This window comes from Manihot esculenta, chromosome 15 (assembly GCF_001659605.2).
Source record: "Manihot esculenta cultivar AM560-2 chromosome 15, M.esculenta_v8, whole genome shotgun sequence".
Lineage (NCBI taxonomy): Eukaryota > Viridiplantae > Streptophyta > Magnoliopsida > Malpighiales > Euphorbiaceae > Manihot > Manihot esculenta.
Window position 1 is genome coordinate 5,197,731 of NC_035175.2, and position 27,650 is coordinate 5,225,380.

The window sequence follows — 27,650 nt, forward strand, 5'->3', positions numbered from 1 at the left end:
GACAAAGGGAGCATCAAAGAGCAGATGTACTAGTCGTTGATACCAAGTTAAAGAGCGATGATTAATTAAGTCAACCACCTTAGTGATGTTAGGAGGGCAAAAAATAGGCTGTGGAGAAAAAAAAATGGGATGCCAAAGGAATTCAATGATCAGAGCAGAGAGAAGTGGACATACCATCTTCAATATTGAAGCGAGTTCCAAGGCGAAGAACATCGCGGTCTGCAAGCAAGTTTTGCCACATCCAAGAACTGCCTCACTTAGGAGACGCGTGCTAGAAGGATGAACGAGGAAAGTAAATGCCCTTGAGTAGATGGGCCCAAAAACTATCCTGGTTATGAAGCAGTCGCCAACACTGTTTTGCCAAACATGCAAGATTAAATTTTTCAAAATCCCTAAAGTCAAGTCCGCAAAAAAAACTTAGAAGTATAAGACTGTAGCCAATTAATCCAATGCATCTCATGGTGATGGATATCATTCCCCACCAAAAGTTAGAAAGCGAGTAGGAAGGAATAACATATAGCACAGTTGAATTATAGTAGCACGGCTAGCCTGCGAGAGCAGTTTATGTTTCCAATATTGAGTTTTTAATCGAACCTTATCCAGAACAAATTGAGAGAACCTGTTAATGAGATCGACTTAGGAGAATTGGAAGGTCTAAATATTGACGAGACGAGGAAATCTTTTGCATGCCAAATTGCCGCTAAATTGCCGTAAAATAGCACATTTGAGATCGGGAGACGTATGTTTACTAAAGAAAATATGAGACTTCTGATAATTAATAACTTGTCCTGTAGTTAAGATATAAGATTAGAGAAGACAAAAAAAAGTACTTGTTTTTTGTTGAGAAGTGTGAACAAATAATAAAGTATTATCAGTGAAAAGAATATTGCGGATGGGAGGAGCAGAATGAATTACCTTAATACTCTTGAGAAGTCCATGAGTATGAGCCCGATACAAAGAGAAATAAATAGAGAGATAATGAATCCCCTGTTTGATACTTCGGGAAGGCTAAAAAGGAGCAGTATTGATGAGAATATAATCAGTACAATTGGGATGTTGTTGGGTCTTTAAAATAAGATCATTAATTTAAACTCAAAATAAAATTAAAACTAAACACAGGAATTTCTACTATGAGGTATGGGATTGGGAACCATAATTTTGATGTAGTAAATTTTACTTATATATGATCCGCTTAATGGTCATTTTCCTTTATTTTTTAATAATTTCAGTTTTTTTTTTTAAAGTTAACATAAAATAAAATAATCTAAAGACTTAAGAAATCCTCTTGTTCCTTATAATTCTGGTGAAATAAAGTTTAATTCCAAAAACCTTAAATCAAACAACTATGCAACTGGAAATCACTGTATAAAATAATAAGTATCATTCAAGACAAGTCGGGTTTCGTGTGAATCGTGATTTGCCTTTATTTTTATTATTAATATTATTTTAATTGCTTTAAGAAATTCTCTCATATACGCTTTAATAATATTATAAAAATTGCATATATTTAAGATAAAATATAGAAAAGGGGATTTTTTTTTTAATCTTTGGACTCCGTATCTTTAAAATAATTTATATTAAAAATTAATTTTTGATATTTTTCAACAAAAATAATTTATTTTTTACTATTTAATTTTAGTTTTAAAAATAAAATATATTAATAAATTTATATATATAAGTTTTAGTAATGATTTTAAAATATGAAAATTGATTTATTTCCAAAAATTGTATATAATTTTAAATTATATAAAGTTTTTTTTTTTGAAAGCAATATTAATAATAAAGTTAAAAATTAATATATAAACTTAATATAGCATGTGGACAAATTCTTTATCGTATAAATAAAGATAATAACAAAATGGTAAGTATATATAATTTAAGTTTGTGCCGTTCGAAAAGTGAGATTGTTACAGCATTACATCTCCAATAATAAATTTATTTAAAATAGATATTAACTTTTAAAATAATTAAATTTTGTAAAATTTTAAAATAATTAAATTTTTTTTCTCAATTTTATATTTCACAAAACTAATAATGTAATAATTCAATATTTTTAAATTTTTTTGAAAGTTATTTTAAATTAAAATTAAAATTTGCTAATATTGTTAAGATTTTGTAACAAATGATGTTATTTAGACCTATTTTATATTAAAATTATTTAATTAACTTTTTGAGAACTTTTTTCAATTTACTTTAATTTTTAGAAAAAATAACTTTAAATTTGTTTGTGCCTTTTTATATTAATAGATGTTTTTTTAAGAATTTAATTTAATTTTATATTAAGTACAAAAATTTATGCATATACAATTGATATTAAAAAATTAATTATATAATTATGTTTTTTTTTTGCAAAAAAGAGTCCATCTTAATTTTATTTTTTTAATGACAAGAAAATTATATACATGTTTAAATTAAAATTATTAATTTTTCACAATATTTTCAATGTGATAAAAATAATTATCATTTATGAAAATAAATATTTATATTTAGTTTAAAATTAATAAAGATGATGAAATAAATAAATTAATTTGGATTTAATATTAATTTATTTAAACTAGAAATATTCAATTGAATTATATTATATTAAACTATATTTTAAATAAAAAATTATAATAAAAATGAATTTAATTCTATTAATAAAATTTAATTCTATTAATAAAGTCCTATCCATCCGCTTAATTGATTAATTATGTATCATTATCATTTTTTTAAGCAAATAAATTATTTTATTAATCAAAATATATTAAAATTTTTTTAACCGAACTAGTTGTACAAGTAGAATTTTTCAATACATCTAACTTAAAACTTAAATAATATTTTAGAAAATTTTCTTTTTTTAAAAAAAAAAATCTTCTTTATTTTGAAACTTTTATTAACATTAAATTTTTTATACATAAATTTATCATCCTTTATTTTTTAACACTGTTACTAAATAAGAGAAAATGAATTATTTTCTTAACCTATTACTCCTGAAAAGTATTTTTTATATAAGTTATTTTTGGCGAAAAAACAGAGCCTAAAAATTTTTCATACATAGTGTTTTTGAAGATGATTAGTCCTAATCCAATACCCATGTCCACTAGAACATGCTGCCAGAGACCATGATTGCTCTTAAAAAAAGGCCCAACTCTAAACGGGGCATTGCAGAGGAGACTGTTTTTTTTTTTTAAGGAGAATTGAATTCGAAACTTTTAAATCTCATATTTACTTAAATCTTAAATATAGGGGAGTTAATTTATTTATATTTTTTAATTTAATATTATATATGTTTTTTCTCTCAAAACTGTTTATCCCGTTTGTTTAGTTCTGTTATAAAATAAACATATAAACCCAAAAGTGGGAAACTTCCAATGTCTGCATTAGACCAAGCATATATGTAAAGGAAGAAGCACATTTCTCTTTGCCCATTCTCTCTACTACACTATTTTATTGAACAAAGAATTGAATATTTTTACTTTTTTATTTTTAATTATTTCATTTGCTGTTGAATATGGACTACCCAATAAAGTGCAACAACACATGCTTACCAAAATTCTCTATAAGAGACTTCATTCCTCTTGCTGTCTTCTCCACTCACAAGTTCACAAACCTCAGCTCCCATTTCTTCATTCGCTCCTTTTCCTCCAACAGCCAACATCCTCTGCGTCTCTACGGAAAATGAAATTACTTAAGATTTTCTTGATCCTTGTTGTTGTCATGGCTCTAGTCCTCAGCACTGCTGCATTGCCACTCAGAGAAGACGATGATATGGATCATGAATTGAACGAACAATCTGATGAAACAGTCGAATTTCATTCAGAACATGAATTTGGTCGCATTCTTACTCAGAGGAGAAGAAAAGCTCGTCGAATGACATGTAACAAGTTTCCTAGGATTTGCCATGCCAGGGGAAGTCCAGGGCCTTGCTGCTGCAAGAAGAAGTGTGTAAATATTTTGACTGATCGCTTTAACTGTGGAGCCTGCGGGAAGAAATGCAAATACAATCACATATGCTGCAATGGCAAATGTGTAAACCCTTCCTTCAACAGGAGACACTGTGGTGGTTGCAACAATAGCTGTAAAAATGGAGGCTTTTGTGCTTTTGGTCTTTGCAATTATGCGTAGGAATTTCCTAGTGAAAAGAAGAAATTATAAGATCTATTTATTCTTCATTCAGATTTGATTTTGTAAATTACCTTTCTTTTTATTACGTATATGTCACCTAAAAAATTAGTATGAAATAACAAAGTTCTATATTATAAATTACTCATGATATATTTTAATTTCTTCATTTACACTTTTTGACCTCTTAATTAAATACAAGCTTTTTTTCATCCCTCTCTTTTTGCCGACCATTATTCCATCTTGACCCCTATTTTATTAACGAATTACTGAAGCTTTCTACTTTTGCATTTAATAATCTCTTTCTTGTTAATGATTATATATATATATATATATATATTAATGGTTTTTTATGGAAAAAGGACTTTATTTTTTTTAAAAAAAATGCATGTGTAGGTCTTATTAAACTCATCTGGGACAATTTTTTTTTGTTCACTAACAAGAATTTTTTATTTAGATAGAAATTGGATGGAATCTTGAGAGATCGTATTTTGGAATGATAAATTTTATATATAGTACAACTATCAATCGTAACTCAAACTTAGCGGAAAGAAAACAAAATAAAGCAATTAGTCCCGATAGCTACAACTGTGAATCCAATCCTAAGATGGAAAAGGAAGAAAGGAATAAAGAGATCTTATATAGGCGAATATTGTTGCATTCTCATGGGCGTGGTTGTGGAATTGCTAGAGGAATAGCAGCAGTTCCATCCTGTATAGAAGTTGCTGTTTTAGCGTTGCTTTTAAATTTTGCCCAAGTGTAGATCTCAAGAACTGTGACAATGGCCGCAAAAGCAAGAAGGATTCCCATGTAAGCCTTTCTCCAAGTCATGTCCGGCTTCAAAATACCAATTCCATTAAATATGTTTATTGAAATTACGGCAAGCAGTGCATAACCCAGAAAATGATGGTACATATTCCAGTATTTCCTGTAATCATCCTCCTTCCGCGGTCTTAAACGTAACGCCAACATCTGCAATATCAATAAAAATTAAAAAAAAAAAAAAAAAGGCCATGGAGACGATGAGAGAGAGATCATAGCTTACCTGTAATGTTGTAAATGCAAAAATGAAAATGGAATAAAGCCGGTGGGTTTCGAAGACATAGAATTTGGAGAGATTTCCAAGATACAATCCAAGGATCCACCCTAAAGTTCCAATAATATAGCCAGCAATTTGACAGGAAACATGAATACGAAATCGACAGTACCGAAAAGTTTCCAGTGGATATTTGAAATATCTCGCAATGATTACTCCAAATGGAAGGAAAGTTCCCCATCCCACAATGCTTAAGATGCCATGCACCTATCAAACAAGGAAAAGTCAAATATTATTTTAAAAAAAATAAATAAAAAGAAAGTAAAAAAACTACCTAGCCTTATAGCTTCTTACTGATCGCATGTAATATATACGCTTGCCAGCTTGACGACTCCTTCCAGTCCTCAAGTCTATTGTCTCTGTACTATCAACATTCTGCAGAAATGTGGGATGCTGCTTAGGCTCCGTGCCTTCTGCCCCATACCCAATTTGCCAGACATGGTTCAACATTGTAATGTTGTATGCAGCAGGTGGAAGAATCACTCTAGCCCGTATTGTGATGTAGTCTAATTCAGTTATATATTCCATTGACATGTTGTGAAACTCCACTTCATTCTGGGCAATTTCGTTGAAATTTTTAGGCTGCAGCTTGCAACCCATCTTGGTGTCCCTTGTGATATAGTAGGTGCCAATGAATGTTGATCCATTGGAGTATTTAATACCTATGATTGCCCTGGTTCCAACCATCTGTGGCATCTTGCCTGGATTCACCCCCCAGGCTAGCCATCCCATATCTGCATATAGTCTTTTGCCGAAGAAAATTTCTACCTGATGAGCACCGGTGATTTTCCAGGCAAATTCAGCCTCAAGGGTGACTAACTTCTTGCAGTTTGTAAAGTTCTTTTTCAAGCTTACCAGGAAGAAAGGCTCACTGCAAAGAGTTAAATGAGCAATGACTGACACCGTGAAGGATGAGGACAATGTCATGAAGATCACAAACATGGAAAGGGAAGACATTTTTGGGTTTGCAATTGCTTGCTGAATTAATCAGTATATGCTCGTTTGAGCAAATATATACAAATATAAGTAGCTTACAGCTATTGTTTGCGCTACAGAAGAATAACATCTTTAAGAGGTAATGTACTTTATTCTATAGTAATTACTAGAAAAGAACTTGTGTGGTCAAGACGTAATGGATAAAAACATATTCACTCGTTTTTGTTTCCTTTCTTTTTTTTCTCAGCAGCCACTCAAGCCACTTTCTTTCTTCGAGTGTTAAGAGTACAATCTATGTAGGTATAATAAAAATAACTCAATTTGTTTTTTCTGGTCATTTAGATTACCGTTAGGATTAAAATTAATAAATCAATGTTCAATAAATTTGGATCAATTAAGATCCATATTAACTCATTGGATTTATCAAAATCAAAATCAAACAATTACTCATGTTTGGAATCGATATCAATACTTCCTTCCAACAAAGTATGGGATTGCAAGATGCAACAAATTTTTTTTTAGGTAATAAAATTTTGTGTTGGATCCGCTTAGTGATTATTTACTTTTTATTTATATTTTTTTAACTTCGATTTTTATAAGTGTAGCGTAAAATAAAATATTCTTAAGACTTAACAAAATCCTCTTGTTCCATATATTTTTGGTATATTTTTGTCAAAAAATACCATCAATCAAACAATAATGAACAATAGGAAAATCACTGTATAAAATTATAAGTGTTATTGAAGATAAGTCGTGTTTCGTGTGACGTGCCCTTTTTTTTCTGTTTGCTTTACCCCACTGGCTATCAAATTCTCTTTAATCTTCGCTTTAATAACATTTAAAAGGATGCGTATATTATAAGAAATAAAGAAAAAGCATCGCCACAAAAAGAAAATAAAGAAAAAGGGACTCTCCTATATTTATCTTTTTTATAAAAAATAAAAAATAAAACCCTTCCTCACACTCCCGTCTGCTTGATATTGTGAGCAGGAAAATCTTAATTAGAAAGAGATTTATATAAATTTTTATATATTTATATTATAAATTTATATTGACTCGGTCTATATAAAAAAATAAAAAAAATGATTATCCTAATTTTTTTTAATTACAAAATTTTATCAGTTAAACTTATACAATTTTAATTGATGCTTTATGTATCATTATATCTTAAAAGAACATAAATTTATCATGTATAAATAAAAGTTTTAAGTTTATTTTATATTTGTTAATTTGAATGGGTGGAAAACAAAAGAATTTTTTTTTTAAAAAAAAATCCATTTCAGAATAAAGAAAATAAAATAAGAAGAAAAATAACCTATGAAAATATTACGGAGAATTCATGAATAATTTTACATCAAATAAATAAAGTTACATTAGTTTTTATTTTAATATTAATTTATTTTAATTCAGAAAAGGATAAAATAGGATTTTATTGTTTATAAAGTTTTTTCTCCTATTTTCCATCTGAATATTCACCGCACTACACTATACTACCAGAGAGGCAGAGACAATGGCTGCTCTTAAAAAATGGCACAACCCCAAATGGCAAGATGGCTTTCCCATTCTCAAGGGAAAGAGGGAGAGATTTTTTGTTTATTTTAATATTATGATCTTTCTCTAAAACTTTTTTATTTTAATATTATGTTCTTCCTCTAAAACTCTTGATCACATTGTCTAATTCAATTATAAAATAAACATAAAATTAGGTATGGCACCAAAAGTGGGGAAACTTCTAATGTCTGCATGAGACTAAGCATATATGTAAAGGAAGAAGCACATCTGTTTCCCCTGCATATCACTTTCTCTTTGCCCATTCTCTCTTCTGCACTATTTTATTCAACAAATAATTGAGAATTTTTACTTTTTTATTTTTAATTGTTTCAATGCTGTTGAATATGGACTACCCAATAAAGTGCAAGACCACATGCCAACCATAATTCTCTATAAAAGACTTCAATTCCTCTTGCTGTCTTCTCCACCCACAAGTTCACAACCTCAGCTCTCACTTCTTTCATTCGCCCCTTTCCCTCCAACAACCAACATTCAAGTTCTCTCTGCCTCTCTACGGAAAATGAAACTACTTAAGATTTTCTTGATTCTTGTTGTTGTCATGGCTCTAGTCCTCAGCACTGCAGCATTGCCCCTCAAAGAAGACGATGATATGGATTATGAATTGAACGAACAATCTGATGAAATAACTGAATTCACTTCTGAACATGAATTTGGTCGCATTCTTACTCAGAGGAGAAGAAAAGCTCGTCGAATGACATGTAACAAGTTTCCTAGGATTTGCCATGCCAGGGGAAGTCCAGGGCCTTGCCGCTGCAAAAAGAAGTGTGTAAATATTTTGACTGATCGCTTTAACTGTGGAGCCTGCGGGAAGAAATTCAAATACAATCACATATGCTGCAATGGCAAATGTGTAAAACCTTCCTTCAACAGGAGACACTGTGGTGGTTGCAACAATAGCGGTAAAAATGGAGGCTTTTGTGCTTTTGGTCTTTGCAACTATGCATAGGAATTTTATCATATATTTTTTTTGGACTACCCAACTAAGTGCAACAACACATGGCAACCAAAATTCTCTATAAAGACTTGACCCTAGTGCGTGCATGTCTTCTCCACCTCGCCTCTCTCGCCCGCGGAAAATGAAGCTACTTAAGGTCATGGCTCCAGTAGTCCTCAACTTTACCACCCAAAGAAGAGCAAGAACAACAAGAAGGCGATGAATTGGATTTTGAATTGACTGAACAATCTGATGAAATAACTAAATTTAGTTTTGAGCATGGATTTGGTCGTATTCTTACAGTAAAAAACCGGCCCGTAATAAATTCCCTCAGACATGCCATGGCAAGCGAAATCCAGGGCCTTGCTGCTGCAAGAAAAAACAAATACAATCAGATATATGCTGCAATGTCAGACATTGTGGGGGTTGCAACAATAGGAGCTCAATCATATTGATCAGTTCGGAATATATATATATATATATCTTAATTTTTTTATATAATTTTTTACGTTTTAGTTTTTCTTGGTATATTTATTTCCATCCATATAGTTGATGCCTAAACAAACCTGTTTTGCTATAAAATGAAAGTTGAAGCTTGGATCATATGTTATTCCCAATTAGAAAATTTAGACCCAGCCCAAGCCTTAGGCCTAGCTGAAAAACACAGCATGAAGCCTTTGATTTCTTAGATCAAGACAAGCTTACCCCTAATCACACTATAATGACACAATTTGCTAATATTTTAAGTCTTAGTTTACGTATGATATCCTCTTAACTGCAGTACTCAATATATAACTTCTAACTATGAAAGCCTCACCTATTGAAATTTTTTTAAGACCCACCTTACTTTTTGTGTTAGAAGCAGTTGAAATTGCATATTTTTTTAAAATTGCATATTTTTTAAACGAAAGTAACCTTACTATATGTGTATAATAAAATTGCAATGATTTTTATTACGTGATTAATTAATAAGTTTAATTATTTATTTAAAATAATAAATAAATAAAAAATTAAGTGGTTAATTACAAGTAAAATTTTTTGTCAGATATTAAATCGTCATATTTGTCACACAGCCCAACATTTCAAGTCTTGGCTCAGCAGTCCTAATGATTTCAATTAAAGCAAAACCTTTTTTTTTTCCGAAGCATTAAACCAAAACTTAATTGTGAATAAGTAATGCATGCATGTTGGCTTTACAGAACTCGTATTTGAGATGCGCCACGTGCATTTACGTCAAAAATGGCACCATCTATGCTTCATCTCCGACATAAGTTTTGCAAATCTCTATGCTAAAAACTCCTACTTTTGCAGAAATACAAGCGACTTTGGAGATAGTTAAAAGATCTTATTTCGCTCAATTAGATGGCTTTCTCGTTCTTCATTGCGTACATTATATTAGTACTTTACGTATATATACATCAAGGGACCCACTTAACAATAAGAAATAATTTTCTCTCCATATTTTATTATTAAATATAAGAAATCAAAGGTTTAAACTTTGATTATTCCCCAAAGCTTTTATCATAGTTTTGGATATACCAAAAAGAAAATATTATATAATATTTCTCTCCGAACTGAAAGATTGTGTACAACAACATTGATAAGTGGTATTGATACATAAATTTCTGTGTAGTAACATTACAGATATAAAGATAAAATCCTTGAGGATTACTTGTGAATGGGTAATCAATTGTAATTGTATAATTAAGTAAATAAAATCATTTGAAAGCCACTATTTTAAATGTGGTTTTCTTATTGTAATTAAGATTAATATATGACAAACCTCTCATCAATCTAAATAGATCGTCGATCAATTTCTTAGTCATCATGCGTAATGACACATGCCATAAACACAATATTCTCCCTTCTCGCAACGGTTGTTGCATTTCCCGCAATGTCTCTTGTCGTAAGATAGGTTTACACATTGCCCTCTGCAACAAGTCTCTGAGAAATGACACTTGTTCTTGCAAGCACCACAGTTTTTATCATCTGTAGACAAGTCGAGGCACTTGTTGTTGCAGCAAGTTTGATTCTTACCTCCCAAAATGTTACATATTTCATTGTCCTTGTTGCAATGATCAGCTGCTCTAGGGTTCTTCTCTTCAGCGAGGAACCGGCTTAGTCTTTTGGAAGGCATTAGCTTCAGTACTTCTTTGGGCTCCTTTGACAATGTGGCTGTAGCGTCATCGACGCTATGAGGAAACACTAGTGGTTTCTCCTCGAAGTCGCCGATGCTTCTGATGGTTAGAGTGATGGATATGGCCATTGTGATGGCTATGAAGAATATTATCTTCATTAGTTCCATGGCTATATGAGTCTAGAATCTCAGAGAGAGAGAGAGAAAGGGAGAGAAAGAAGGGGGCAAGGGGGAGATGTTAGTGATGTTGGATGCTTAGGGGAGATTATTGGGGAAGATGGGATGGTGGCACCTTGGGTTTATAGTGAGAATGCATCGAAGGGTTGACGCGGCAAAAGTGGTAAAGGTCTTTTGGGCTGTGACACGAAGAGTGTGGTTTAATTTTGTAGTTTAGCAGTTAATCATTTTTTTTTTGGCACTCGTTTTAATATTTTCTCATTCTTCATTTTGGCTGCCCTTATTCACAAAAGATTTTTCTTAATTATAAATCCGATCTCAATAAAAATTGTTCAGTAATAAATTATTTTAATTAAAAAAATTATTTGAATTACATAAATAGAATGTGTTTTTAGGAGGTCTAGATGCTTAGAAATATTCTAAAAAATAAAGAATATAAATTTTATTTATAATTAATAGCTTGGTATATTACAGTGAATTCTAAAGCTTGAAAACAAATTAAGGGCGATTAGGACTTGACATTAAAGAATAATTTGAAAGGCACCCCACCAAATGGAAGGTGTCCAAGGAGGCTGAGCTGAAGAAATATCGGCATGGTGTAAGGGGAAGCAAAGTGAGGGGTGGCAATTGGGTATTAAGAAATCCAGCCTCACATTTAGACCAAATAACAGATCCATCCCTCAACACCAATTCATAAGCCACCTCATTTATTAAACCATCACTTCACCCCAAAGATGGCTCTCCCGTACATTCCTTTCCTTATTTTTTTTTTCCTCCCAAAAACAAATGCAAGTCTCCTATTTAATTAATTAATTATTTTTTTAAAAACTTACATTACATAATTATGTATTTATATGTACCTTCTTTTTCCTTCTTCTTTTTTAAATAAAAAATATTATTATATTTTCTAAAATATTAATGTGCGATGTTTTGACATCTAAGGATTTGGGGCTTTAGTTAAAAAAGGGGCAAAAAGAAAATATATAATATTGAGCTAATTAATTAATATCATAAAGATTACTTGAATTAATTAAGACTTACATTTGAAACCACCATAATTCAGTCATTGATTGAGTGTTTTCAATAGAAAGTATCATATATATTGAGGTCAACCATGAAACTCGATCCACATATATATTATATAATAATAATAATAATAATAATAATAATAATTATTATTATTATTATTATTATTATTATAAATAAAATTAAATTAGAACTCATGCAGGTTTAACAATGATTGGGCCAGCTGTAATTTCATAGTCTCGAGTCTCGATTAGTGGTATGTTACTGGCAAGCTACAGGCCCATAGGCCCATATGATTATCAACGTCCACAAAAATGGAAAACCATGTTAAGGTATCATTGGATACGGAAAGTATTATATATTTATTATTATTATTTAAAATATAGAGCAAAAATAAAAAATGTCTTTAATTTATTTATGATAAAGATAATGTATATTTTTTAAAATAAGATCCCTTGAAGAATGGTTTTAATATTTTTTAAATTTATGTTTATATACATATAATTATAATGTAATTAAAGGCTTATTAGTGTTTTATAATTTTGATTTAAAACATTATTTTAATATTCTAAGTTTTATTGTATTAATTAAACTTGATCCAATGAAAAGGCCCGTTAGTTTTCCCTTTGGGATAGAGAGAGACCGCCCTTGATCACGTTCACCTTTTAATTCCAATTTCCATCTGACCGTGAAGAGATCAAGAAAGAGTAGTACTGAGGAAGCTGATACTGTCTCATGGAGTTCAGGCCTCGACATTACAGTGCTGAACAGGAAGCCCATTCTTTACCTCGCTCACGCGCCGATCATAATCCTCTCTCCACTCCGTCTCCACCTTCAACTCCACAAAGCCAGGTTCAAATTCTCATAATGATTAAATCAAAATTCTTACTCATCATCTCTGCAAATTAGTGAATGACTTCTATCTAGAGTTGTAGCTTGTTGATTTTGGCTGTACACTCTTCATGTGGCTATGCTCGACTTTCTACTGTAGGTGATTGTTGCAAATCATGAAAATAATGATTTCTTGGATCCGCTGAGAGGATGGTGTGCTAATGTAGCGGTTTCTAATGAGGATTCGCCTGATATAGATTATGCTTCTGCTGCCACTTCCAGTGCCAGTCTCTCTAGTGGAACTGTTTCTGAAATTCCATCAAAGGAGTGGACCTCTTTTAAGAGATTCTTAATGCAAAAATTTCCTGTGTCCAAAATGATTTCAGTTTCTTCTGTAAGCGATTTTGTCCTCTTATGTTCTGAATTTGTGTTTTAAATTTAAATTTACTTACATTTTTGCATTGAAGTTCTGATAACGAGACTTTTTTTTTTGAACAGATGTCCGATGTGATAATAAAAAGTGGAAAGGGTATGACATACTTTGTTCCTAGATATATATAACAATTGGAGTTTAGTTATTTTAGTAGAAACCAGTGGAAGATAATTAATAATAAATGTTAACTAAAAGTAATTCTTGTTGAGAAAACATATTCAAATAATAGGCGAATCCTCAACTCTGTAATCTTTGATTATTCTCTATTATACTAAATTTGAATGTCATGTATATTTTCCTCGTCCCATACTTGATCAGAATTCAGAATTCGACTTTAGGGTGTTGCTTCCTATTCTTAGGCCAAATATATAAAATGCTCCCCTATAATTTCACTGAAAAGTATGATGGCGCCCTGCATCTCTTATTCAATCTATGAGGCACATAGCATATATTTTTGTATATATTAAACACCAATTTATATGATAAATGGGTCATGTGAATGCAGATGTACGAGATACAAGCAAAACCATTATAATAATATTGATATCAGATTTTGTTTCGTCTATTAATTATCTATCTTTTGCAAATAACATGTAATCAGGCATATCGTCCTGAACATGCGTAGTAAGCTTGTCTATCATCGAGATAGTTTGCTATACTTTTATTTTTTCCTGTTTTGATAATTTACTATAACATTTTCTTACTGTACTTGGTGGAAGACACTTTTTTGCAGCACTAGATAAATCTAAAAAGGGAACATATTCAGAGGAAATGAATGATTCACAAAAAGATCCTGAAGATGATGCCAAGGTCATCACTCGGCAGGAGTATGTCTCACAAATGCATGAGCTCAAACATGAAATCATGCGTGCTTGGCATGCTGAAGACCGTGTAACAGCTTTGAAATTATCTATAAAGGTTAGCTTTAGTTGTTTTTACGTTTGAGGTTATCTACTTGGATCTTAATATCCTCTTAGTGCCATAAAGTAGCAAATGAATTAGATTTTCATGTTTAACTGATTGGCTAAGACAACAATTGCATTGGTTTATGATTTGTAAATATTGAATGGTTTGTAAGGCTAATTTAGCTACACGTGAACTTGAATGGGTATTGGACTATAGGTTAAACTTCACACACTTACCATGTACATATGATGAGAAATGCAAGGTGAAATTTTGGGTATGGTAGATATATAGTGATCACAAAATTCACCTGTTCTAAGAAATTTAGATCTATGAGAGTATCCTGATTTAGCATCTCTCTTGAAATGGATATCATCATGACCTGTTCTTTGTGTGCAGGTTGCTAAGCTTCTGATGGATACATCAGTTCTGCAGTTTTATCCTACATTATTTGTTCTTGCAACAGATGTAATGGACATGCTTGGTGATATGGTATGGAAACGCATCAGGCAGAAAGCTGAATGTGCTGAAGATGGAACCTTTATTGGCAAATTACCAGGTCTGTATCTACTGGGGGTTCCATTTGTAATTTGCAGATGAAACTTGAATTACTGACTGTTAAGCACTTTGTCTAGAGATAATTGATACATGTTGGTTTTGCATATTAATTGACAAGTTTCCTGTGGTTGTGCATAAATTTGTGAATATCAAAGACTGCAGAACACATTGTCTGCTTGTTGATGTCTCCAGTTAACATGGTCACAAAAAGCTGTGTCGATATCATGTAGTACTCACTAAATAGGATTCAAATTCCAACATTGTAGCATTGCTTTGTATTTGCGCTTTACAGAATCAAACAATTAACATTATCACTGCTTTTGAGAACTTGCAACTCTAGTTTTTAGATTAACTAACCTTGCGCTTCTGAAAACTGGGATTAGAGATTCATAGTCATTGTTTTGTATCAACTAGACTGCTTTTTTTTTTTGGGTTTCCCTAAAACCTTTGTTGGAATTATTTGACAGAGAATTTTAAAGCAAGTGATATTTGCTCTGATGCTAAGGAAACTTGCAATAATTGGTTTTGCAAAGTTGGTTCTATCCGCGAACTTGTTCCACGCATGTGAGGTTCTTATAATTTTAAGTTCATTTTCTGCTTACCTCCTACATGTTTTTAGTGATGCTAGTTACGTGAAGGTACTGTTTTCCTTTTTCCTAGTTTGTTCATTGATCTAGAAGCTTTCGGCCTTTATTACACAATTCACATTTTTCCTGAGTGCTTTATCACAAATTATTGCTGGTGGGGTTAAGAGTGACTTATCTCTAATGGAAAATTGGATAATAAATGAACTCCACTGATACAGCAAATTCTCCAAATGGAATTTCTCCAATTTTTACTTATGCCTTTTTAACACCTTAAAAACTCTAGATTCAGCACACCATATGTAAGCAGAAGCTAATACAGTATCTTAAAGTAACCCTTGTGATAAAATTGGTACTTAAGGATTATTCTAGCATTTCTCTTAATCCATTGTACAGAAGGACTGTTAGCATATCACATTGCTAAAGAATATTTCTACCTTTCTTCATGTTCTATTCAATTTTCTCTCTTCAATACATTTTCTTTTGCTATCAAGAAAAGGGACTAAATTTGCATTTTGGGCTTATGGCGTTTCATATCTTGACCAGTATTCTTAATGCACTTGAATGATGAAATTCCTGTAGAACAAACACAAAAGCATTTCTTGGCACCTGCATCATGCTTGTAGTACGGGGGAAGCCAGGTAGTATTTTAGAAAACAACAGGCTGGACTAGGTTTATGGCTCATCTGCATTCTCTTCTACTTGTTTCCAAGTTCTTAGTAATGGCTCAGTCCTCCATTTGATTACTAACCTACCTTTTGTGGTCATTCACATTAATCTTGGTTCACGGGCTTGTGAAACTCTCTTTATGGTGCGTGAATTGCAGTGTTGGTTTTTTTATTGATATTGTATTTCAGATATTTGGAGTTGGCAATATTGCCTTGTTGGCGTTTTCTGCTTGATCAACCTGCAGATAATATCCAGAGACTGGTTATGATGACAAGAGGGTTAGCAGATCCATTGGCATCTACCTACTGCCGTCTGTATTTAGTCCACTGTGCACGGAAGTTGCCTGCATCTGATAAGGGTATATATTGCTGTTACTTTCATAAATGAAACATAGCCCTCCCTGCACAATTTATGTAAACTGACTCCTATATTTTTAATTTTTCTGTGACAGGATACCTGGTTACATGTGTTAATGACATCAAAATCTTATTGATCCATCTCTTATCGGCAAAGGAAACCCCAAATATACATTTTTCAGGCAAAATAGGGTTGCTTGTCAGTCTGATTGAACCAACCATTGAATATATCATGAAATTCATATTTGAGGATGCATCTCAGGTCAGCAATATAATTTGGATAATTATGCTTATGGTCAAACTTGTAACTTTCATTTCCCTGAGAATTCCCATGCAATATGGCAGCAAATATATAATCTCAGTTCTACGTTCTACTTTAGTTTTTACATTGTTCTGACCAGAATACATAGAGAGTATTCTAAATCATTAGGCAATGTAGAAATTGCATTGATTTCTTTTTCTTTATTGTTTTGTGTTGTGACAAGTCACTGTTGTTCATCTTGTCTTCTTAGTAACATTGTGGTGTTCTGGTGATCTCATCTTTAACATTTGTAACATGAATAACTATTCTTTGTATTTTGAATGATATTTTTAATATCTGTTGAAAAGAGGCAAGCATACTCTGTATTTATGGAGCTTGGACTTGGAAGGGATCGATCAAATTTATCTGAGAGTATCCCATGTGTCTCAGTTGTTCTTCACCATCTGCTGAAGGAACTTCCGGCCGAAGTAATCAGCTGCAATTCTGTGGATATCCTCCACCTGATTAAGTGCAGTAATGACGATTCTTTTGATCAGGTACTGTTCATATGATACTCGGCATCATTTGCGTACTTCTATAGCACATAAAGCTTTCTGCATTTATAACCTATATATTCTATTCCTCGTTCTATTAACTTTTTTTATTCCATTTTAAATTATAATTGTTTTTGGTTGGTTTAGTGCTTGAATTATAGGTTGCTTGGATTTAGACTAGGTGAAAGCAGATCTCAATTGGACATCGTCATCTCAGTAGTGGATGAAGTTATTCAGGTGCTTAGAGCTTTTTGTTCCTGTTTCTTGATCTGAAATTTCTTTTATAAGTTTTGACTTTTATATATTCTTTACAAATTTAAAGTTTTAATGTAATGTTTAGTTTTTCTAACCTGCATATACACTCACTTAAACATGCATATTTTGGTAGAAATTTCTTTTTTGCTATTTACCTTGAAACCCATTCTTTTATGTTTTATTTTGCATTTGTTTTTTGTATACATGCATTTTCATCCATTTTTTATTGCAAATTTTGCTAGTCACTTGATGTGGAATCCCTGTGAAGTTTATGGGATATCTGAAGAAAGTTGTTTTTTTTTTTTATTTTTTTTTATTGCTGTTGCTTCAAATATCTAGTCTAGTTCCTTAGAATTGCAGTTTTATTTCTTTTAATATGTTCTTACTTAATTTATTGTCTAAACATTTTGCTATTCCAAAACATGACTTGATTATCAGGTTGTTACTCAATACGTTAAACTGGATGAATACTTGAAGGTTGTGGATGCGTACATGGACATTGTTCTTCAAAATCAAATGGTAGGTTTAATGGTTTACACAACTGTGGAATCTTTTTGTTCTTTTTTCTCTTAAATTCTTATGAAACAGCGCTCTCTGTTTGGAAATTTTTACTATCTTTTTCTCCTTACATTCTACTTTATGGTTTTCTTGGTTGTGTTTCAGATCTTAGCAACTTCATTCTATATGCTTACAATATGCTCCTTTTTCTGCGACTTCTGTAATCATTTAGTGATGAACAGATAGAATGCTTCTCTTACCAGGACACTTTTATTCTCTTGTTAGTACTAAAGGAACTGACTAGTGAAGTAAATAAAAATGAATCATTAGATATGTAGGCTAGGGACTCTAGAGCACCACTTACAAGGAGTTTATTCCCAGTTTATGTCTACAGCAATCAATCTTTTTCATTCTTCTTTCTATTGTTTTGTTATAGATTACAAATGGATGGTATTCAAAGTTGGTTCTGGATTGTTGGTGTAAGCATTGTAAAAAATTCAGATGCTTCATTTGTGCTATGCATGTGTATGTTTCGCGAAATATATATATATATATATATATATTTTTTGAGGAACTGTTCCAAACTAACAAACTGGGGTTGGTTACATGGCATGCTTGCACATATTTGTAGGGCTTGTGAGTACAACACCCTGGCACTTAACCCAAAGAAAAAAAAATCTTTCAACCAAGATTATTAAGAAATGGCTTGGGAGTTGTGAAGGTCTAGGGTGTATCTTTTTTGTGTTATTTTGGTTATTTTTCTTTACTTTTCTGGAATTTTGATTAGCCTTCTCTGCATTGTAATCATTTGATGTTGGCTTTGTTATATTTTTTCTACCTGGACTGCGTGGAGTATTGTAAATGTGAACAGCTGGATGCTTGTTCCATTACCAAATAATTGCAATTATGGATTTCTTTCTGAATCTAATGATCATGCCAGGATAACTATTTGAACACTCTTTTAGAGGGACTTTATACCAGAGCATGCAATAAAGAGATTGTCAATGATGAACAAAGAATCTTGCAGTCCATTTTGTTGAAGCTTCTTTATCATTTTAAGGACTTGGACATCATATTTGCTCTGGTATGATACTGAACTGCCCTTCCACCAACCCCCTCAACTTTTTTCATTGATGCATTTTGCTGGATGCAGAAAAATTATATAGGAATACCTTATTTAAGTTTCATGGTTGTTGTGGTAATGGACCATAAAGGAATTAAGTGTTGAAGCCCTAATGGGTAATTTCGATTAATTTCTGCAGAAACATTTTCTTGAGATCTTGGATGTAATGTATGGGAGTTCTCGAAGTGTCATTAATATGCAGATTCTCAATATGGCAACAAGGTACCTCTTCTTAGTAGCTTTTAATCTCATATAAACCAGCCACCGCCTGTTTAGGCTCAAAGATGTCATTAGAAGTCTATTAGTTTGATGTTTTCTTGGAAGTGCTTAGCAAATAGTTAACCAATAGAACATGTAAAATTTCTGGACATTTGCATAAATGTGCCACTGAGTTAGCTTTCTTAGTGGATTTTTAACACAGGAAAAAGTACTTATAGCTACAAGAGAAATATCAGCCTCAAAATTAAAGTGTTATTTATAATGTTCTCGTGGGACTTTCTGGACTTGCAAGGCATTGCATTTAGGACAATTTGAACCAGTTATTTATTTCTAGGCTGTACATCATATCTATTTCCACTGGGTGTTATTTACCACATAGTGAAACCAATCATATCATACCTTACATTTTGGTTTTTTATTGTGAAACCAAACCATACATTTTGATAATCAATTTGAAGATAAACAAACTAGTTGTAAACTATTAAAATCAAAACTAGGAGGCCAGCTGTTGGGAGTTGGGACAAAATTCACATGCTCTCAAATTATGGTAGCATCTGCACTTTCATAGCTAAATTCTATATATTAGTTTGTGTTGAATCCCACATCGGTTGTGGAAAGGGCCAATGTGCCCCCTTATATGGGCCATAGACACTCCTCTCCCTTGAGCTAGCTTTTGGGATGAGTTAGGCCTGACTCAAATTTAACATGGTATCAGAGCCTTCCCATCCGATATTGGACCTCCCATAAATATGTCCATGCACTAGTAAAATTCTGGGCGTGAGGGGGTGTGTTGAATCCCACATCGGTTGTGGAAAGGGGTAATGTGCCCCTTATATGGGCCATAGGCACTCCTCCCTTTGAGCTAGCTTTTGGGGTGAGTTAGGCTTGACTGAAATTTAACAGTTTGTCAACAAATTATTTTACAGGTTACTGTTGACACGTTATTGCTACCCCTCTGTTTGGTTTGGTATGATTCATTTTGTAAGAAAAGAATTCAAATGAATTCTTGCAAACTTTTACATGATTTAATTTCTTTTGAAAATGAAAAAAAGAAATGAATTTTTCAATTCCAAATGAGAAATTTGATAGAAAAGGATTGAGTTGAATTGAATTATTGTAAAATTTTTTATTCCGAACAAGGGGTACATGATTCCCTTTTGGTTATTGAGTGAAACTTTTATCTAAGATTAACAGGTAATTACAACACTAATTGCAAGATGAAGACCTTGATTCTTAAAGTAGGCTATCTAAGGGGAAGAAAACAGAAAGTCGACCATATAAGTGAATATACCATTACCAACTAATACTCAAACCTAGAGTATGCAATATGAAAATCATACATTGTTACCAGCAAGGAGCAACATGTTCTACACTGTTAGCTACTTATACTGTGGTCACATAAGAACGTATACATTAGCATTCTAATTTTTTAACTAATTGTATTGTAGTCACATAATTCAGACATTAGTTAATTCAGGTATTGAAAAATATTGTGGTGATCCATTTTTACCATCTATGTTTAGGCTTCTTTAGTTCCTTACTCTTCCATATATGGTCTTTCTTGTTGATTGTTATGCATGTGTAATTTGTTGACTCATTGATAGCGGTTATGTTTACATCTTGGACAGGAATGACCATATACGTGATCCAACAACCATACAGTTCCTTTTTGAAATTTCTCAGTCTCTTCATGATGATATGGATTTGGCAAATATGAAAGATGATGGCAATCAACAGTCAGCACATCTGATTTCTCGTTTTATTCAGAAGGTGATTCCTTTCAGCTAGCTAAATACATTGTTCCTTGTGTCTTAAGTTCATGTTCATGGTACCTTCTATGTTCTATCTTTGAATTAGATTGGTTTACAATTGTTCGTGCTCTTGGCTACTAGGTTGACTTTGGGGCAGAGATGGAACGGCATTTAACATTTTTAGTTGAATGCCGTGGAGCCTTTGGTAGCATAAATGAACTTACGGTCAGTATCATCTTTCTTCTGTGAAACATGACCATTATCTGTTTCTTAGTTTTCAAGTCTCTAGAACTGCCACATCAAGAAGTGCCTGAGTACAACTTAAATTCTTGTCTTCTAATTATAAGCTGTTAGGGCAGGTTATTATCAATTAGCATCATGGATAATGACTCATCTGTGTTACTTGTAGGATAATGCTTTTAATAGATAGTGGTCATGTGCAGAATCTGGAAGTTATGCGTGTGTGTGGACAACAATTCATTCTTGTTGATCAGATGTGGTGCTGTGATGCTGTCTGGATTAGGGGGAGGGCTAGAAAGATGTTGTATGGGAGGGAAGAGATTGAATAATATGTGGGCGTTGTTGTAGTTAGTATTATGCATAGATGTTAAAATTGATTATTGCCTATGCCATGGTTCTTTATCATGATGATTGTGAATTTGACTAAATGTTCATAAACCATCAGTCGATGAATTCCAAGGTCATTAATAAGTAGCCTAGGCAAGGAGGAAGCAAAATTTTTAAGATGTAAAGACATACCCTTGTGGGTTTAACATAAGAGTTTATGTACCAGATATTCATATAATATTTGCAGCAATATTTTTCACTCATAAACTATAGGTAGAGTTTACTATGAGTAAATCTCAGTATGTATTGGTTAAAAGATGGCAAGGAGTCCTTGTTCTATCAAAGGCAGCCCGTGGTCCATCCTTCTCTGAGCTATTTACCCAGCTCTTAAATTCACTTGCAGGAAACTCTTGTTCACTTGAGCAATTATTTGGCAACTAAAGCTCTGAAAGATAGAAAAACACTTCTCACTTTTGTCAAATCTTGCATAGCATTTAGTGAGGTCACTATACCTTCTATTTCATCTCAAGTGAGGCAGTTAAATCTTTATCTGGAGACTGCTGAGGTAATGTTCTTCCTTTTGACTTGATTGTCTGATACATCTAGTGAACCACGTCTAAACTCATACATGTTTCAATATTTCAGGTTGCCTTGTTAGGTGGGTTAGTTTCTCACTCGGATGGGCTGATTGTTTCTGCAGTAAGCTGTTTAGAAAATGTGGAATGCACAGATGGTTAGTTCTTTTTCCTTGTCGGCCTTCAAATATTTATTGAATATAGATGCAGCAACAAACTCATTAGTAACCATTCAGTAGCTGGCTTACCATAGTCAGTTGGCTAGAGATATATGAAACTTAGAGATGCTTCTCAGTGTTGCATAACTACTTCCTAATTTTTCTATAGGAACTGTTATTGGTCTTGAATTTGCTTTAAGCATGTTGTTACTCTAATTCTACTTGCATAATGCAAATTCATACATAGTTCAAGCTAAATTTTCTTGTAAGGAAATTAAAGTTCTAGAGTAGGTATTATGGAAGCCAACCGATACTAATGCCTGTCCACTGGACGTACCCCTACTTTTAAGATCCCCAAGTTACATTCCTAGTCGAGCCTTGGTAGTGCATGAGCTGTTCTAGGTCTCGTTGAGGCAATTTTCTTTTGGAAAATAACAACTGCCAACTATTAGAAGCCCCTCAAACAGTGAAACATGGAATAAAAATATGCTGAAGTTTAGCTTCTTGTATTGAATTTTTTCCTTAATTTAAAGAGATCTACTTTTTGTGGTCCTTCCTGATGCCTAACTAATGGTGCTTGCAACACTATTATTATTGCACGAAAACTAGACTTGGAAAAGAGATGTAGATTTATGTTTTACGTTACATTCTGCGTTTCTGAGTTTTAAGAAGATTTTCCTCACATTTTTACATTCTAATCTGCAGGATGTCAAGTGTGCATGTGCACGCGCTTGTGTGTGTGTATGTATATATTGCTTAGTATGGTATGATTTTCTGATTTTTTTGGTTTCTGAATTGACTGCTTGTAGGGTCCCGGGCTCCAACTGATGTGGATGGCATACTCTCCTCAATTCGAAAATTATGTAGCCTTTTGGTTATGGTTCCAGGTCTTTGAGATTTGTTTGCATTAAATTATATCTATTCTTTTTCATTACTGAAATTATGTGTCTGTTCTTTTGAAAGTGGCATTTATTCTTTTCATTTGACAATAAAATGAATTTTTTAAAAGGCTGCAATGTGATAATGGCTGGTTAAATTACTTCATTATTTATGTAGGTCAATTGATCAGGACTTTTACAATGAAGAATCTACTTGGGTCATAATTTTTACTTATCTTGATATCCTTTATTTGATCTCACAACATGCATTAGGCGTTTGAATGAATTCAAAAAGACAAAAAAATTAATTTCAAAATTGTAAAATAATTTCTTATATTGCATATTCCCTTAGTATTAATCTTTGTTATGGCATTGTATTGATTGATTATATCTAAAACATTTTGTCCTTTTTTTATCTGATATGAAGGTAATTCTGACCAAGTTGTTACGAAAATCCCCAGAAGCATTCTCTCTCTCATTCATTCCAGATCATGGTAAGCCTTTTCTATTGTTCTTTAGTGTTGAAAGTCATCAGTTTTCAATTTTATAGTGTCATTTTTTTTCAAATATTGCCAAGGATGACACCAAGAATCACAGCAAGGACATTTTGTGCAATCATCCTTTTGTTGGCAACACTTTCTCAGAATAAGCTCCCATATCATCTGTGTCCTACAGAGGTACAGGTACTTGTCTGTTGCCAATTAGGCTTCGGTAAGCACAAATTTTGAAGTGTATTTCCTTCATCATTTTTTATCATCATCATCACCATCATCATCATTATTATTACTATGTTGTAAACAAAAATTGTATGAATGTTCATACAATTACAATTCCTTTTCAACTGACTAGCTGATGGTAACCAGCTAAATACCATTACAAATACACACTTGTGTTCGTTCAGGCAGACATGTTTTCCCTTGATGCATATTGTTTAGTTTTGCATGGATTGGACAATGCTGAAGATGTCCATGATTTTTGCTGATTTAATTAGAATTTATTGCTTATATACCAATACTTATTCTGCCTCTGACAGCTACTGCTTGCATGTCCCTGGTTTCACGGTGGCAGTCCATGTCAAAATGCTGCATACATTCGATGAAAGTGCTCTCACAAATTAATGTTATATCTCATGGCTTCTAATATTCTATTACATTTGTTTCATTCAGAATCTGGGCAATGACGTGTTATTTTTTGGTGATTCTTCCTATTTACGTGAACTTGTTTCCTTATCTGAGCATGTCCTTCAGAATCTTCTTAATGCAATAGAACAAGAGCCATCCAAGGTAACTAACTAACTATGGCTTTGAATCATGATTTATGTTGTAATAATTGACCATTTGTACTATATCTGATCACATGGTATGCTGTAACTAAGGCTGTTCGTGGAAGCATGGCACTTGAAGCATGCAACTGCATAGCATTATCTTTCAAAGTAAGTATGTGAATTTTTGTAATATGATGTACTTGATCTTACTGTATAGCCACATCTTCAAAAATAAATTTCCTCATCTCCATGCCTATGAAAGTGGGAGATACAGGGCAATGCCATCTTCTCTCCATGGAAAACTCTTGTTGCATAATAGCTATGCATGGAGTTTAGCTTACCCCAACTGACTCTGCCGGATAAATAGATGCTATAAGCCCTGGGAAAAATTTTTCTGAGAATCATTCTCCGAATGACCACAATTCACTCTAAATTGAAGGGAAACTTATGGGCCCCATCAGTGTCTGACATTGTTGCTATCAGTAGTTATCGAGCTAATTCTTTAGCAACATGATATAGTTGTTTTATATGAAGGTTTCCTCAAAGTGGAAGCACAAAACAACACGGATAATATCCTACTAGCTTGTGAGCATGAGGCTGAAAATTGATCTTCCTTAGCAGTTACCATGACTGCTCAAATCATTTCTCTGGCCATCTGCTCCACTTTTTTTTTTCTTTTTTTTTTTTTCATGAGGTTTATGCATTCCTTCTTGTTTTGGACAGGCAAGTGATGATGTGTTGAAAGTTTGCTGGAAACTGATTGAAGCAGCCCAGCTTTGTTTGAGCGCAAATGACAAATATCTGCAGTCTACCATCGAATATTTGGATGAGCAGCTGTCTACTTCTCGAGCAACGCCAGCTGTGGTTATCTGATTTATGGATTTACGCATCAGATCAGTTGAGGTGTTAAATGGGTAAAATCTTAGGAAATGTACATTTGCATTCATTCAGTTCTCTATCTTGCTCTTGACTGACATCAACCAGATATTCAAAGTAAACTAGTTCTGCAACTCACAGGTAGCAATAACATGATCTTTTATTTTTTAGGGAGGTCAGGATAAGCATGTTCTACTTTATATCTTTGTATTGGCCATTTCTATTTTTATAGTGTAAAATATAGGCCGAATTTCTCCCCCACTTGGTTGACTGTATCTGAACTTCAATTTGAGCTATATACCATAGTTCATAGGATCTAATACCACAGGTTTCGAGATTAAGAGCTTGGTTGTTTTGTGATAAACTTTCAAGATCTGATGCTTGAGATATTTAGAGAAATTGGTTAATGAAAAAGAAAATTTTTTAGTCAAATGAAAATTAATTTATGTTTTAAGGAAAATAACTTTTACTTTTAAAAGGAATTAATTTTTTAATTTTAAAATTTTATTTACAAAAAAAATCTCAAATTAACTCTATCAGTTATGTAAATTAAAATTATAAAAAAATAATTTAATGATTAATCAACCAATATCCATAATTCGATTAGACTCTGAGTTAAGTCGAAGTATATATGGGAGAGACAGGTCAATATGTAATAATTGCATAAGCTCAACAGTCATAGCGACGTTACTGCTGACTTAATGATTTTCAATTACAGTTGTTTAGTAATTATAGTAGAATTTTCCTCTGGAATAATTAACTAGTTCATATGACGACGAATGAAATAATTTGAAAAAAAAAAATTGCCAAAACGTTAGAAGTCTGAAATTGTTTTCCCACTTGGGGAATTTTACTTGTAAGAGATGACAAAAGAAATGTGAAGATTGGACTTTTTTGCACAATCTAAATTTACCCAAAAGAATAAAAATGGGTGATGGAAAAAATCACACACATACATATAATGTGACCATAATGTGTAAAAACGTTTATCAACGTAAAATAGATGGACAAATCGACTCATCAAAGATAAATTTTTATAGTTGACACTTTTTTCACTTCATTCAACGTATATGAGCTTAAAAAGGAAAAACTGTTTTTTTCCGACTTGGTAGGCGTAATTAACTTTTGTTGAATTTTAACTAAAGTTTAAATTTTAAATAATTTTAATATAATAAAAAAGAAATTTCATTTGCAATATAAATCTTGCTGCTAAAATCATGCATAGAGCATAAGTTTGAGCAGAATAGCCATTTTTTACATTATCCAATGATCAGCGTATGCACATGTAATACTAGTTAACACTTAACAGCCAAAAAATCAAAGCTTGATGCAAATGCCTTTCACTGTCAAAAGGTATTATCTTTATTTTTTTTTATTTTTTTATGATTCTTTCTTCTTTAACAAGCTTTCCCTTATTCAAATTCAACTATTTCTTCTTTTAAAAAAAATCATAATGATAAGAGCAAAATTTACAGGACTCTGAAATTCAGATACGTGCTGTATGAGAATATTGAATCTGATATATGAATAAGGAATATTGAATGAACTTAATAAATAAACTTAGGTCTTGTTTGGTTAGAATTAAATTAATTAAGGAACTTAAAATTTCTAGAAAGTTGGCATATTCAGCTTGTTTGAATCTCATATTTTTTTTCTTTTAATTTTTTAAAAATTTTAAAAAATTACTTTCTTGAAATGAATAAAATAATTTATTAAAAATAAGTAAGTTACTTCATGTGAATTTAAACCAAACAAGATAGCCTCAAATGGTCATAAAAATTCCGAGAAAATTAGGTGTTAAAGAGATTGAAAGTGGAAGTTTGTGTTTCCCTAAGAAGATTAGAATTCTTATATTCTCTTTCCATACAAAGTAAGTTGATAAATGTCCCCACAAGCTAAGCAGTTTGTAAGTTAAAACATTATATGGCTTGATTTAGTATTGAGGATCAGGACTTTTAGATCCTTAATCTAAAATCTTGATTAATTCCTCTAATCAGATCTCTTGATCACCCTGACTCGTACGAATAAAAATTCGTTTTTAATCTTACTTGTATTAATCAGATAAAACGTGGACGTGGGAAGATTGCCACTTTTCAAAGTCCACCACCTTTCTTCCTATTAACATAATTCAACCTAACCACACACATATACATCTATTAATCTATATGGCTCCCATTTTCCACATTTTGAGTTGGCACAAAGATGGCTACGTTGAACTATATATATTTTTTTGTCAACACAATCTCATATATCCATGTGTGCAAGGAAGCATCATTCTGTTAATTATTACTTTAAGAATTGGGTCTTTTATATATATTTTTTATATTGTTTTTTATTAAATTATTTTAATAAAAATTAATTAAAAGAAAATTAATGAG

The 27,650-nt window shown here is 32.3% G+C and overlaps 5 protein-coding genes across 10 annotated transcripts; 3 read left to right on the plus strand and 2 right to left on the minus strand.

The window, feature by feature from the left end:
• The first annotated feature begins 3,628 nt into the window (after positions 1-3,628).
• On the plus strand, positions 3,629-4,155 carry LOC110601574 (stigma-specific STIG1-like protein 3). The gene has a single exon (XM_021738752.2). The coding sequence runs from the start codon at positions 3,658-3,660 to the stop codon at positions 4,102-4,104; it is 447 nt and encodes a 148-aa protein (XP_021594444.1). The 5' UTR covers positions 3,629-3,657; the 3' UTR covers positions 4,105-4,155.
• A 435-nt stretch (positions 4,156-4,590) lies between these two features.
• On the minus strand, positions 4,591-6,199 carry LOC110602459 (cytochrome b561 and DOMON domain-containing protein At5g47530). Its single transcript, XM_021739989.2, has 3 exons — positions 5,492-6,199; positions 5,147-5,404; positions 4,591-5,073 (listed from the first exon to the last, which is right to left on the minus strand). Exons 1-3 carry the CDS (start codon positions 6,152-6,154, stop codon positions 4,765-4,767), a joined length of 1,230 nt encoding a protein of 409 aa, XP_021595681.1. The 5' UTR covers positions 6,155-6,199; the 3' UTR covers positions 4,591-4,764.
• Positions 6,200-8,133: 1,934 nt separating this feature from the next.
• On the plus strand, positions 8,134-9,137 carry LOC110600986 (stigma-specific STIG1-like protein 3). The gene has a single exon (XM_021737947.2). It carries the CDS (start codon positions 8,205-8,207, stop codon positions 8,649-8,651), a length of 447 nt encoding a protein of 148 aa, XP_021593639.1. The 5' UTR covers positions 8,134-8,204; the 3' UTR covers positions 8,652-9,137.
• A 1,038-nt stretch (positions 9,138-10,175) lies between these two features.
• On the minus strand, positions 10,176-11,028 carry LOC110600760 (stigma-specific STIG1-like protein 1). The gene has a single exon (XM_021737624.2). It carries the CDS (start codon positions 10,942-10,944, stop codon positions 10,465-10,467), a length of 480 nt encoding a protein of 159 aa, XP_021593316.1. The 5' UTR covers positions 10,945-11,028; the 3' UTR covers positions 10,176-10,464.
• Positions 11,029-12,592: 1,564 nt separating this feature from the next.
• On the plus strand, positions 12,593-25,613 carry LOC110601825 (VPS35 endosomal protein-sorting factor-like). Of its 6 annotated transcripts, none has more exons than XM_043951066.1 (23): positions 12,594-12,831; positions 12,971-13,204; positions 13,309-13,339; positions 13,977-14,161; positions 14,546-14,705; positions 15,172-15,268; positions 16,146-16,315; positions 16,409-16,575; positions 16,923-17,111; positions 17,256-17,345; positions 17,802-17,882; positions 18,802-18,945; positions 19,124-19,206; positions 20,832-20,973; positions 21,096-21,179; positions 21,925-22,086; positions 22,167-22,254; positions 23,064-23,141; positions 23,560-23,626; positions 23,683-23,815; positions 24,299-24,415; positions 24,508-24,564; positions 25,120-25,613. In XM_043951066.1, exons 1-23 carry the CDS (start codon positions 12,715-12,717, stop codon positions 25,267-25,269), a joined length of 2,826 nt encoding a protein of 941 aa, XP_043807001.1. In that variant the 5' UTR covers positions 12,594-12,714; the 3' UTR covers positions 25,270-25,613. The 6 variants fall into 6 exon arrangements, 5 of the variants coding, with proteins under 5 accessions (XP_043807001.1, XP_043807002.1, XP_021594850.1 ...); XM_043951067.1 differs by having other exon boundaries at positions 23,683-23,809; XM_021739158.2 differs by having other exon boundaries at positions 12,595-12,831; positions 23,710-23,815.
• Positions 25,614-27,650: the final 2,037 nt, after the last annotated feature.